The 12,793-nt window shown below is 41.3% G+C and overlaps 1 protein-coding gene across 1 annotated transcript; it reads right to left on the bottom strand.

The window, feature by feature from the left end:
* Positions 1–283: 283 nt before the first annotated feature.
* On the bottom strand, positions 284–3,954 carry camk2n1a (calcium/calmodulin dependent protein kinase II inhibitor 1a). Its single transcript, XM_008320290.3, has 2 exons — positions 2,664–3,954; positions 284–1,648 (listed from the first exon to the last, which is right to left on the bottom strand). The coding sequence occupies exons 1-2, from the start codon at positions 2,830–2,832 to the stop codon at positions 1,560–1,562; spliced, it is 258 nt and encodes an 85-aa protein (XP_008318512.1). The 5' UTR covers positions 2,833–3,954; the 3' UTR covers positions 284–1,559.
* Positions 3,955–12,793: the final 8,839 nt, after the last annotated feature.

Here is a 12,793-nt window from a genome sequence, read left to right as displayed (position 1 = left end):
TATCTGTTTATCTTGAGTTTCTGTCTGCTTTCATATCTGATTCTCAGGAATGGGAAGCTGTTCACACTGGAAAATGCTGACTTGACCTTCCTGTGCTGGTAGGCATTTCAACAATTGGGTAAAACTGTACAAGGAACATATCCAAAAGTCACCCCGGTGATTTGCTTCTAATCTGATACAAAACTATATTTCGTTTTTTTGCAACAATTTTTGAGATTAAAAAAAAACGAAAAAACACGAAGTACACTATTTCTTCTTGTCAACCACAATCAACACTAAACAGTTAAATAGTACTTTGTTCAATCTTTATTACAAGATATTAGACCACTGTACAAACCAGTGTGAATCGTACAGTACAATGCAGAATTAAGACTGTTTCTCGAGGTTTTTGTCATTCAAAGCTGTATACGAGGTGCTTCAGGAATACACAAGTTTCAGAAGTTCTGCTGTGCATGCATGATTTTATATTTGCCATGCATGAGTTGGTATCTCTGTGTTGTTTTTTTTTTCTTTTTAAGAAAGAGCCCTAAAAATGGCAACCCAACAACTGAACAGTCCAAGTAAAATGTATAAAGCACAAAAAAATAAAAGAACAAGTAAATCTGGTACAGTAAATCCCTTATGAGGTTTGGCACACACACAGTAATGCACAATGCAAATATAAATAGTTTATCAATAGGATGTGTAAAGTCAAGTTACAGTATCAACCACTCCAGGTGAAAGCCTGGGAAGCTTACAAACAGATGAGAGGTACACTGTATATAAATGAGTCATTAGCTGCAAAATATGGTAACAAAAAACACTCAGGCAACATCGAGTACTCTTTAAAGTGAAAAAAATACCACTCTCATTCGCTCCGGGTTCTCTTGACGTACGAAAAAAATACTCCCTCGGACCTCAGGTCGCTGCCAAAGGACATTTATCCGGAGGCTCGATAAATAAAGTCTTCAACACAGAGAACGAGGCGGTTTTCTGATTCCCACTTTGTGCAAGAAAATATAGGGCTACCCTTTCCATATGTACAAACACTGTCTGTTTTCTCTTGATCGAAATGAAGAGAACAAAGAACGGTACTGTAGGTTAGATTTATAAGATATACTGTAGGAGAAGTCGTGTGCTTTAGTATTTGTATTAAATTCACTTCTTTATCCTGTCCCTGATTTCTGCATTTTGACAGCGTTGCCTCCTTCCTCCACATCGACCCCCGCCTCACCACCTCCACCACCACCACCGCCTTGTCTTCTCCACTTTGGGATTTATGGCAAAACCCTGTCGTCAAGGGCATGGGGTATTTTCTGTATGTGTGTGTGTGACTTGAAGTGCTGTGTGTGTGTGTGTGTGGGAGGGGGTGACGGGGTCCAACTGAAGGTATCCTTCGCTGCCTATTCCCTACATCTCCTGCCAGTATTACATATTCACCCGGGTGGCCCTGACTGACAGGAAGAAGAGGGCGTGGAAGTGCTGCTTGCTGCCAAATGTGAGAAAGTGCTTATTTACAGTGTCTTTGGATTTAAACTAGTAAATATCGCCATAAAAAATTATTTTGTCAAAGAGAGTCTTTAGGGGGGCGGGAGGGGCGGGGGGGAAAGGGTCTTCTCTGTTCCATTTTTCAGTGCTTCGTCGTCGCCGTTCTCATCCTCGATCACAACTGTAGACGACAGGAAAAGGGAGAAGGAAAGAGAGCGTTAATGAGCGCAAAGAGTTCATCTTGGTGTGGTGTTTTCAAAATCCCCCATCAACTGACGGCGAAGGGGGTCGGGGGGGTCGGACGGACCGGAGACCCCCGGACAGCACCGGCACTGCACTGCATGAGCAGAGGTGGTCAGTGCACGGACAAACGAGCAAAGAGGAGCGTGAGAAGAAAGACAAAGAGGAGAAGTGTAACCACTGTGGTGCATGTCGGTGTTTCTGTGCAGCTCCTCGTGCAACACTTTCATATCAGCCTCTTCGCTGATGATGAGGAGCCTGTGCAGTCACTGTGTTCAACTATCTGTCTGTTGCATGAATGTGCCATCACTCATAAGTGAGCCTTTTAAAAAAAGGGGGCAGGGGCAAAGTACAGCAAACCCACCCTAATGAGTAAATAAGCCCAATAGAGGGAGAGGAGGATGTCTGTCTAAACATACATCTACAGATATACATATAAATATATATATATCCATACATCTGTGGCATCTGCAACTACCCATGGAGATGGCATTTGGAATATACATTTTGCTCCATATCTGTTTAATTGTACAATGATCAAGACTGTGAATGCAGAGCATTCCATATTTGATCCAGTTCTACTCTACATAGAATTAACAGGTAGAAAACCATAATTACACAGGATGTGAATCCTAATTAGAGCATGCATTCATTGGGGAGGAGACACTCAGCACCAACTCCGTGCACAGAGAAATCCACAAGCGTTTAACACATCACGCACTGCGCATGCAACCTGTGTTGCAATGCGAACAGATTATTGCAGTAATGCACACAAACATGATTGGGGTTTTATTTTATTTTCATTCAATTGTATTGAACAACATGTGCATGCCATGCTGACACACACACACACACACACACACACACATCCTTAATTACAGTCTACCAGTAACCTCGGTGCGTGCTCAACACGCGCACTGGCACACGCACGGAAAACGCCTTAATTGTATAATTACCCCGTTTGCTCCTGCCTATCTGTCCCAGTTTAGGCGGACGTTTGTTCTGCGAGCCGTTGAAGAAGTTGTTGGTGTCTTGAAGGCGACAGGTGAAGGAGAGGTGTCCCTCGTCGCCCTCGTTTCCATAATGGCTCATTTTCTCCTCGTTGAATGGCAGCACTTCCGACATCTCTCCAAAATGGATCGTCACCGGGAGATAAAGCTGCAGCAAAGAAAATCCACGAACGTTCAAGCAGCGTCGTCCAGGCTTGGAGTCGCTCTCCCTCCACCAACAATTGGACGGAGAGGAAAACAGTGTAATCTGCAGACACGATCCAGCCCCTGCTCTGTTTACCCCCCAGCACACGTGTCTGTCTTTGTGGCTGCACGCAGCAGAAAACAAGAGTAAAAAAAATATATCAATAAAATCAAGATTCCCTATATTTCCTCACTGCTGCAGCTTCCGTAACATTATCCCAAAATTTCCAGAGGTGTTTTCTCTCACACACAGTCCGTCTCTCTCTTTCTCTCTCTCTCTCTCTCTCTCTCTCTTTGCGTATTGCTTGGAAATGGAGGCGCACACGCACACACAGCCGTGGAGCGCCCGCTGCTTGGAGCGGCTGTTAAAAACCCCGCGGCAGGGAAATTCTCCAGAGCACAAATGTAAACTGATAAGTAAAAACACCGATGCCGGTCAAAGCTGGTTTCTTCTGGTGGTGGTGGTGGTGGTGGTGATGAAGAGGAAGAGGAAGAGCTGTGCGGGATTTTTCTGGCGCAATCCAGTGAGACGCTTGGAGTCGTGTTGATGTGCAAATGCTCCACTCCAAGGATCAATGAGGAACAAACAAAAAAAGGGGGGGAAAGGTCTATGTCTATGTGAGGGTTTTTAAATATGACTTTGGTCACGAGGGTGTGGAGGGTGTGGAGAGTGCACACCACAGTCGTGAATGCACCACAGCTGGCCGAGTTTAGGGTCGAAATAGATAAAACCTCCAATTAAAATCCCATTGTTGTTATTTATGATGTCACGGAGGGACTTTAATCGTCCCGTGTGTTAAGTGCGTCAGAGCTCACCGCAGGAGGGCAGTGTTTTCATGTATGTGACTGAGGTCTCAGTCACAGTGCAGAGACACGACTCTCTCTGTCAGAACGTGTATTGATATTCCATTGATTTGCAACTTTGGTTTAAATAAACGCTGTTTTTTCCGCGTGCTTGACAGATAAGCTTAAAATGTAAAAATAAATATATAAATGACCACAGTTGATTGCAAAACAAAGCATTGTATGATGACAACAGCCCTACAATAAAATGCACTTCATTAGATTTCTTAATTAGCAAGTTAACTGCCGACAGTTAGCATTTTGGCTTCAAGATTATTCATAGAAATGTCTGCGAAATAGTCAAAAATGGAAATTAAGGAATATTATCTTGTTTGTTTACAGGATATATACAGTATATAAATATATACATATACATATATATTAATATATATATCTATATTACAAATATTTTATTACCCAAAGTATATGTACACATTTTCTGGAAGCCATTTAATAATAATAACAACAATCCAGATTGTTTCATTCTACTTTACATTATCAGTATAAGTTCTGACAAATGTTACAAACTGAATCCTAGTCGTTAGGGTTAGTTACGGTCAAACTAAATATTCACATACTTTAATGAAAGGACCAGAGACAAATAAACAATTCATCAATAAAATGGCCTCTTTATGGACACAGACAATATGTCTATTTTTAATGGCTTTTTTCCATGATAATGTGCTCAGACGTTACAAGACCTTATCTGAAAATCTGACGAGAGCCATTATGAAAACTGAGTCCCTTTTTTAAATGATGCCTCCTGGGATTGTCCTTCACTTACACGCATTTTCTCATTTGGTTCATCTCACACTGATGTCTGTGCTGTTTATATAATTCCACCCCCCCAGGATTAGCAGCAGAAAGGGGCGGTTTCTCAGGATGAATTGACTGTACAAGGAAGCAGATTTACAGACAGCGCCGTCTTTTTCTCAGGAAAATTTAATCAAATATCATTGGACGGACAATGAAGAGAAAGGCAATACTGAAGCCCACGGCAGAACTGAGCTGCACATGCCGTCAGCCATTCATGAAGGAGGTGCAGTTGGGAAACACCTACTCCCTGTGGACCTGTGGAAGACACGATTTTAGTCCCACCTTTTATACAATGTGATCTCAATAACAAGTCTTTCTGCTGTAAACATTTAATCTGCTCTTCAATTTGTGAGCAATATTATTATCTGTTTCAATCAGAATAAACTTTTACCTAAATTCTGTCGTGCCCTACATTTGAAAGCTGTGGCGGCTAAACTCCAAGGACAAGGATATGACTTATGACTTATGAATTTTGTATTGTTTTTACTGTAGCAAAAACAACTGAAAACAAACTGAAACAGAAAGAAAATAAATAGAAGGAATATAAGTGGTAGATAAATAAATAAAAGCAAGAATGTGTTTAATAAAATAATGTCATTTGATTCAATGTCAATTTTTGGGTTTTTTTTTTTTTGTATATTGCTGGAACAGAAAGACACATAACAGCAGGTAGATGTATGTGTTTCACACCTGTTTTTATTTGACTAATCCAAATGATGGAATCATCGATATGGAAAATGGAGGCTTGTAGAAAATGTCAAGAGCTGCTTTCGAATCTTTAACAAAGTCTGTATATGAATCAGCGTACAGGTCGTCGCATTAAATGTGGTAATTGTGTCAGAGAGCTTGTGAGCTGTTGACTAACTGACTGCCCTGAGCTGAGTGTGCCTGGTCTGAGTCATCACATCAGCCGCTGGGAATGGGCTGGCCTGAATTCATTAATAAAAACAATTAAGAATAACTCATAATATTAGCCGTGTGTGTGTGTATGTTATTTATGACTTTAAAAGTGAATACAAGTCATCAGATGAGGCTGTAAACATTCAAATATTATCAAATTGTCACACTGTTTTTCTGCGACCGTTATACATGTGGACGCCAGGATTGATTGAAATATGTCAAATATTGATAATATAATTGGTAAGTCCTTGTACAAGGTTAACAGGTTCAAATTCCTCGACGTTATCTCTATATTTGAATATGCATTGACATAAAATGGTACAAAAAGTTCTCAAGAATGGAATTTCATGTTTATCTTGGATCTTGGTAGAAACCGATATACATGGCTTGTTAATCTGTGAATATGAGACGGGTGACATTTTTACAAACAATAATTATAAGAAATTAGAGAAGTGCTTTATCTAAAAACATCTATCCCAGTAATCGAGACACACCTTTATAAGGCTAATGTTTTTCCTTAATAAATCAAATTTGTTCAAACGGCTAAATTGTACTCACTTATTTTCTGCACAGCGTCTAATTAATTTAACAAGATTTTTTTTTCTGTATTTGGTGCAGCACCACACGACCCATCGATGGACAACACAGCGTCGGACTGGACTTAGCATCTCCACAGTCTTTCCCTATTTGGACACTGTTGTGTGGACTTAGCATCTCCACAGTCTTTCCCCTGGGAAACTATGCTATAGACACGCCCTTCGCAAACCTGACGTCCATCTGCTAAGATGACACCCTTCATCATCACCATGTCATATTGTGCCCCAAGGAGAACCTTTCAGTTTGTTGCTAGCCCGTGTTAACGTCTTTGGTGATATAGGATACAGAAATTACACAATTCGGAGGCCTCCCAGGTTGCCTCGTGTTGCACAGGTTCAGGTGTCTCATCAATGTCAGGTCACTTTTTGTTGGAGATCGGGGGCAAACCATAAAGATTGCCACCACCAATTGTAGTTGAGTTGGAAAACAACAACGTTTTTTATCGCATATGTGGCCAAATTCTAGGATAAATGGGGTAAATTCAAAAGGATTGCAAAAAAAAAACGCCAATACAACTCAACTGGTTGACTGAGAACTTACACAGATATATTAACCAACATGACTATGCGCCTGTCACTCAATGTAACCTTCTGACGAACTTTATCATTGATTTTCCTCTACAGACTCCACTGATGTACTGAATTCAATTGAAGTAAATGTTTTTATTGAACAGACTCCACTGATGTACTGAAACTAATCGCAGAGACAATTCAATTGAAGTAAATGTTTTTATTGGCCTTGATTCGATTGAGAAGTTGCTTTTTTCTTCTAAAAGATATGTGCCTTCAATTGTTACAAAATCAGTCTAAAAAATGTATTTACTTTTTTTTTTTTTTGTACTTTCTGCCCATATACTGTATATCCTACCTGCATACCATGAGAAGAATTTTAGTGAGCTCTGCACCTCTCAGACCAGAAGTGTCATCTTAAACTCCAATGTAATTCAAATGGCTGTCCCTGCACCTCTCACACTAACAGCAACGTTTACCCACTGTACCTACCCTGCTGCTATTTTCGGGTGCTTCATTATAACCAAGTCAACTCCTGAGGGTGGACTGCCACCTCTGTTTAATAAAAGCTTTGGAGCCGAACCAACATCAATGTGTTGAACTGCATTCACACATGCTATCATGGGGACGGATATACTCAAAGAGTTATTGTTTTGTTTTAATATGAGCTGAGAAAAGGTGGATGACATTGTGCTATTTGATACACACTGGAAACAAAGACCAGGGCCTTAGGGAATTTGTTGTTTCAGAATTAATGACTTGGTAAGATCAGGTGATTATCCCTGTTACGGGAAAATGTGACATCAAAGGGCAACACCCACCTGTCTGTACGCCCAGCTCAGCAATACTGAGACCAGGTATGGAAACAATATTTCCTCCCCAGTGCCTCACATGACTCCCTTATTCTAGTATACTGATTCCTAACCCCTGTGCGGTGGAACACTAGTGTGCTGTCAGAGATCATAAGGTGTGCCGTGGAAAATTGTCCAATTTTACTTAGTTGGGCTGAAAACTATTATTTATTTATTGCATATAATTTTTCTTGGCTTGTCAAAGCATGAAAGGCAGAACTGCTGGGTGGCAGCAGATGGCTATGAAAACTATGAAAAAGATAATCAGAGCTGTTGAAGAAGATCTTTGTGAGTGCCTTTCTTCAATTCCTTCCAGTATATCAGTGTCATCTTCAACAAAACAGGCCGAGGTTTTGGCCAATTATGAAGTCATTCAAACTATAAGTTGCGTGCCCTGGGGTTTTTCCTGATGATATACTGTATATATGTGCCGTGGCTCAAAAAAGTTTGGGAAACACTGCTCTAGTATCTTTAAAGGACACGATGCTGTCAACCAGGCATGGAATCATGCTTGTCAGTAAAACTATCATATCAAAATTTGTAACAACAATAATAAACGACAGGCTCTCTTAATGAAACCCTCTACCTTAATAAACACAATGTGTAGTATTGTTGGTGGTACTATGACAGTACTATGGTACTGTAGTATTCTAATGACTGTTATAATGTATTGTGTCATGGAACACCTGTTTATTTTCAGCTATATTTATTCCATCCCAGCAGCAGGATACAGCTGCGGACCGCACCATCACAGGTCCTCACACACTGTTTGATTTAAGGGCCACAAGTAACTGAATCCTGCGTGTGTCTGGGCCGTATGAATCAACCAAAGTACCTGATCAAGAGCCAGGCCCACACGGGGAGAACATGCAGAACACTATAAAGACACATTTACAACCAGTAAGGCAGGAAATCAGTCATTAGGTCAGTGAAAATTGATGGTAATTTTTGCAACAAAAGGTGATTATGAAAGTAATAACCCTGCATGTCATTTATCATCTTTCTGTGAAAAGAGCCTGAGTCGAAATAAAGGTTGAATGACAGACATTGATCTACTGCCAGTTTACAAAGACACAAAGTGTGTTCGTTACTTGAGCCGAACTGCGTGCCAGGGTTACTGTGAGCAGACAAGGCCTGGACCGTATAACAGAAATACAGCCAATTTACAGCAAGTTCTCTCTCTCTCTCTTGTTCTCCCCCTTTTCTTTACTAGTGCTTGTCATGTCAAGGTCAGCCGCCTCCACCTCCGCACATCTGTATGCTGTTGGACTTCCCACTGGCCTTCCCAGCAGCATCACATCGCTGATGTTCGCTACTACACTCTATGCAGCATCCAAGCTAACTGTTAGAAATCTGATCAGACCATCTGATCATATACACATAAAATCAAGTCAAATGAACCCCTACACAGTGAGAGGAACAGCATCTACTGCAAATTTGCTGATGTCATCTAACGGCCATAACAGAACCTGGTTTAATAAAGCAATATATGAGTTGTCATTTCAACAGAGTTCTTCACATAAACATAAAATATCATTAAAAAAAAGTGCTTTAATGTGTAGCAGTGACTGTATCTTGGCTGTGAAAAACATTTTCAATCTCAATGGGATTTAGAGCCTGGTAAACTGAAGGTCAATGTGGAATATAATAAACTAAAAAAATCAATGTATTGTTAAGAAGTAGCAATACTTTTTTTTACATTTCAATAATTCACATTGCAAGTAGAATTATTGGCCAATTTAACTTGTACTGTACTGGAGACTTCAGGTTCTATGGTTGACAGTATTTAATTCTCCTACTTGTCTTTGTAGGTTCTCAGTACATGATATTTTATCCGGAGCCATTTGGTGAACTCAGTGTTCCTCAGAGAAATAATGACTCCTGCTTGTCTGTAGGGACACACTGTGTCTGACAGAATAAAACAAAAAAGCAGGAAAAGATGTTCTGTGAGGTCATGTATCATCAAATAGACCTGTGAGGGCACAGTTGTTTAAGAAAAAAGTCAAGACTTTCTCTGAAACAGTTTGGTAGAAGGGTCTCCCAAGGACCCAACAACAATGGAGTTTGGAAGCAGATAACAACCCCCTCCTCTCCCTCTCCCTCCCTCCCCCCAGCTGTTACGTACAAGGTGTTTTATAAAAAAGTGTTTTTTCTTTATTGTTTACCTAGTGCCATGTCTATGAACACTGTAGTTCATATTCCTTTGTTTCTACATCACAAATACATGACCCACCTGCACCACCTCCTTGGATACTTTTGGGGTCACAGACCCCCATGTTGAAGACCTCTGGTATTGAGAATATGATTAAATTATTATTATATTGATTCTGAAAGTTAAATGCTTTTGTCACTCTTTCATTTGACACCAAATAAACGATCCGAAACGTCCTGCGTGCAGCTCCACGAGTATTGATTTCACTTAGACGTAGAAAACGTCCAGCTCGTAAAAATCGCAGTCTTTGATGAACAAAAGAGAAACAAACGAGTGAGGCCCTTAAAGCCCCCACACCCACCCCCTCCCATTTACCCAGTCTTCACAGTCCTGTCACATGTGAGGCCACAGTGTAATGAAAGTAATTCAATATTTACCCGACCTTCTACTGCCACCACCTCACTCACAGCTCTGCTTCACAACAGTGGGCCCCCCCGGCCCCCCCGACAGACCTTATGTAACAGCTCGTATAAGCAGCAGGCGGCACTGGCTTCATCTGCCCAAATATTATAGAAGGTTTGATGGCCGAAAAAACGAAAAATTATACAAGTGTTGTTCTGTCGTGGCTTGATGTAGTTGCTATAGAGATCCTTCACACAGTTGTACAGTGGCGCCCCCTAGATGCCAGTTTAATCCGTTCCACAACAGCACACCTGTGTCGATTCGCTCATATCTCGATTGCATTTTCCTCATGAAAAATAACTAAAAAACCAATTCATTCATTCCAGCCCACCAAGAAATATACTGCACCGTACCAACCCCCCCCCAAACCTTCCTGCAGGTGGTGAGTCCACTGGAAGGTACCAACCTCCCTAACTGGGATTCGATCTTGCCCAGGAGGTGAACCCTCCTGGGCAAGATGGAGGTCACATTTGGTTGTGTGCAGTGGTGTGCTGTAGTTCACTTTCCTTCCTTACTCGTAACTTGGAGTTTAGGTGAGTAAAACACATTTTGTCCCTTAATTAATATAATAATGATATTGTGTTATTATTGATGCTTTTTGATGTACAATACGTTGTAGCTGTGTCTGAATTGTGCTTCATGGGTTTGAACTAGTCGTGAACTAGTGATGTCCTTGTTGTGAGTTTTCTTTAAAATGTAGGAACACTCCAACTAAATCCATAAGTTTGTTTTTTCAAACCAAAGCGTGTTACTAGACCTTGGCTTTTGGTTTAAATCAGTGCGTCGGATCACCAGCGCCCCCTGCTCCTGTCAGCTGCTACAGCTTAAGGTCTGGTCTCTTTTTAATAACTGGGGGAAAAAAGGCAGTGAAACAAAGTTCAACTTCAGGATCTACTCCTTCACTTCACCTGTCAGCCAAACACCTTCACTACACCACTGCCGTGCCAGCGTCGTTGTCAAGGATCAGCTGTGCTGACTGTCAGGAATCCCCCCACCCCCACTGCAACACCCTTCCCCCAGGTTGTTTCTGATATTAAACAGTTTTTGTTCTGAACTAGTTCATTGAATTAAATGAAGATGAGTCTTGGTGTAAGTTTAAACCTAATCTCACGGAGAAAGTTCTAATGAGGCTGCAATAATGAATGGGATTTCTTAAAAGAATAGCTGCACAAGTCTCTCTCTCTCTCTCCCTCCCTCCCTCTCTCTCTAGCTCTCTCTCTCCCTCCCCCCCTCTCTCTCTCTCTCTCTGCTGATATGATAACTTAATTAATTTCCTTTTCAGGACCAGATTTCCTCCTGGGATCAGATTGCAGCTCTAACATTTGAGTCACTTACAGCCTCCTTGTGAATGTGTCTACGTGTCAAAACACATAGGTTTATGGTGTTGCCTTTATTTTCACTGGAACAGTTGCCAGTCAGTGACATTAAAACCACTTCTATAACACAGAATCGTCACAGTTAACAACAACATCAACAGCATCCTCCTGGCAACTCAGCGTTACCTGCGGCATGGGAGGACACTCTCGTCTGACCTCCTCTTGTCCCATATTTAGAGCAGGCTGAATAATTGATACCTCACCCAGTAGAATGGGAGAGACTGCTTTGTGTGGCCTCAGGTGTTTTCTGGACACGACACTGCGCCAACTCTATAGACACGCAGCTGTAAATGCTGCGCTATATGGTTTCCTTCTTCAACAGAGCGAGTAAACCAACATGCAAACTTGCATTAAGCGAAAATAAGTTCCAGTGCCACATCTCCACACAGTGGTCACTGCAAGATATTCATACAGTACTGTTCATACTGTGTGTATTTTATTTTTATAGCTATAAATTATTATCAGCTCTTGATGTGACCACATGTTCATCTGCTACACAATGGTAAAGCAAAGATGTCATGAAGATCTGCCAACAGATGTCAGATGTCAGATGTACCTACCGGGGCAGCCATGTTGGTAGCCACACGCTACACATTATGCTACATTAGCCCACAGCAGACAAACTAAACACCTGTATAATTTAAAGATAACATGTTACACTACTAATGGCCACCGTTTTGTCCTTCGTGCTTGCACAATAATGTGGAGCTGATGCGTATTTAACCACCACACGTCCCTTCGTTTACAGCTGAAACACTGCAGCTGCATCTCTTTTTCTAGAAGAGTCTTTGTCCAACTTTGACCAAATATATTTCAATTACAACTAGGTTAAACGGCAGTCTGCTCGAGGGACATACTTCACTGTCTGCGATTTGTATAATGTTCAGTGACACGTGCGACGGTCTGACTCATCACTGGCATGCGCAAAATGCATAGCACATGCAATGCACTGCATGTGCAGCACACCCCATGTGTCAGGTCTCAATTTCTCCCTCTCTATCCCACACACATAAAAACACACCTCAGCTTTACACCTGAGTAGGAGACTCGCAAGATATCGCCTTTCACCCTCACAATTGGTATGACACCTGTAGACTTCAGGAGGCCAGTGTTACAAACCATATACACCCAGCTGGGAAATGCTGATTAGATGATTAGAAACATTTAGTTACACGGAGGTGGTTTAGCAGCTTTCTGCAGTGAATGCTGCTCCTCTGACCCTAAATGCGTAGCTCTGATTTTTCTCTTCAAGTCTCATTGTTAGAGTATCTGATACAGAGTCAGTGTCTGGGGTGAGGAATTAGCATAAAACCTACAGTCTCCCCCTCACAATGCAATGTCTGAATAGTAAACGTCAATTTTAATTGAATAATAATAATAATAATAA

Source organism: Cynoglossus semilaevis, chromosome 11 (genome assembly GCF_000523025.1).
Source record: "Cynoglossus semilaevis isolate Cse_v1.0 chromosome 11, Cse_v1.0, whole genome shotgun sequence".
NCBI lineage: Eukaryota > Metazoa > Chordata > Actinopteri > Pleuronectiformes > Cynoglossidae > Cynoglossus > Cynoglossus semilaevis.
This window is presented reverse-complemented; position numbering and strand designations above follow the sequence as displayed.

Coding starts and splice junctions, on each gene's coding strand:
- camk2n1a (XM_008320290.3), bottom strand. CDS start 2,832: ATGTCGGAAGTGCTGCCATTCAACGAGGAGAAAATGAGCCATTATGGA. Junction 1,649..2,663: donor GATAGGCAGGAGCAAACGGG/GTAATTATACAA, acceptor TGTCGTCTACAG/TTGTGATCGAGGATGAGAAC.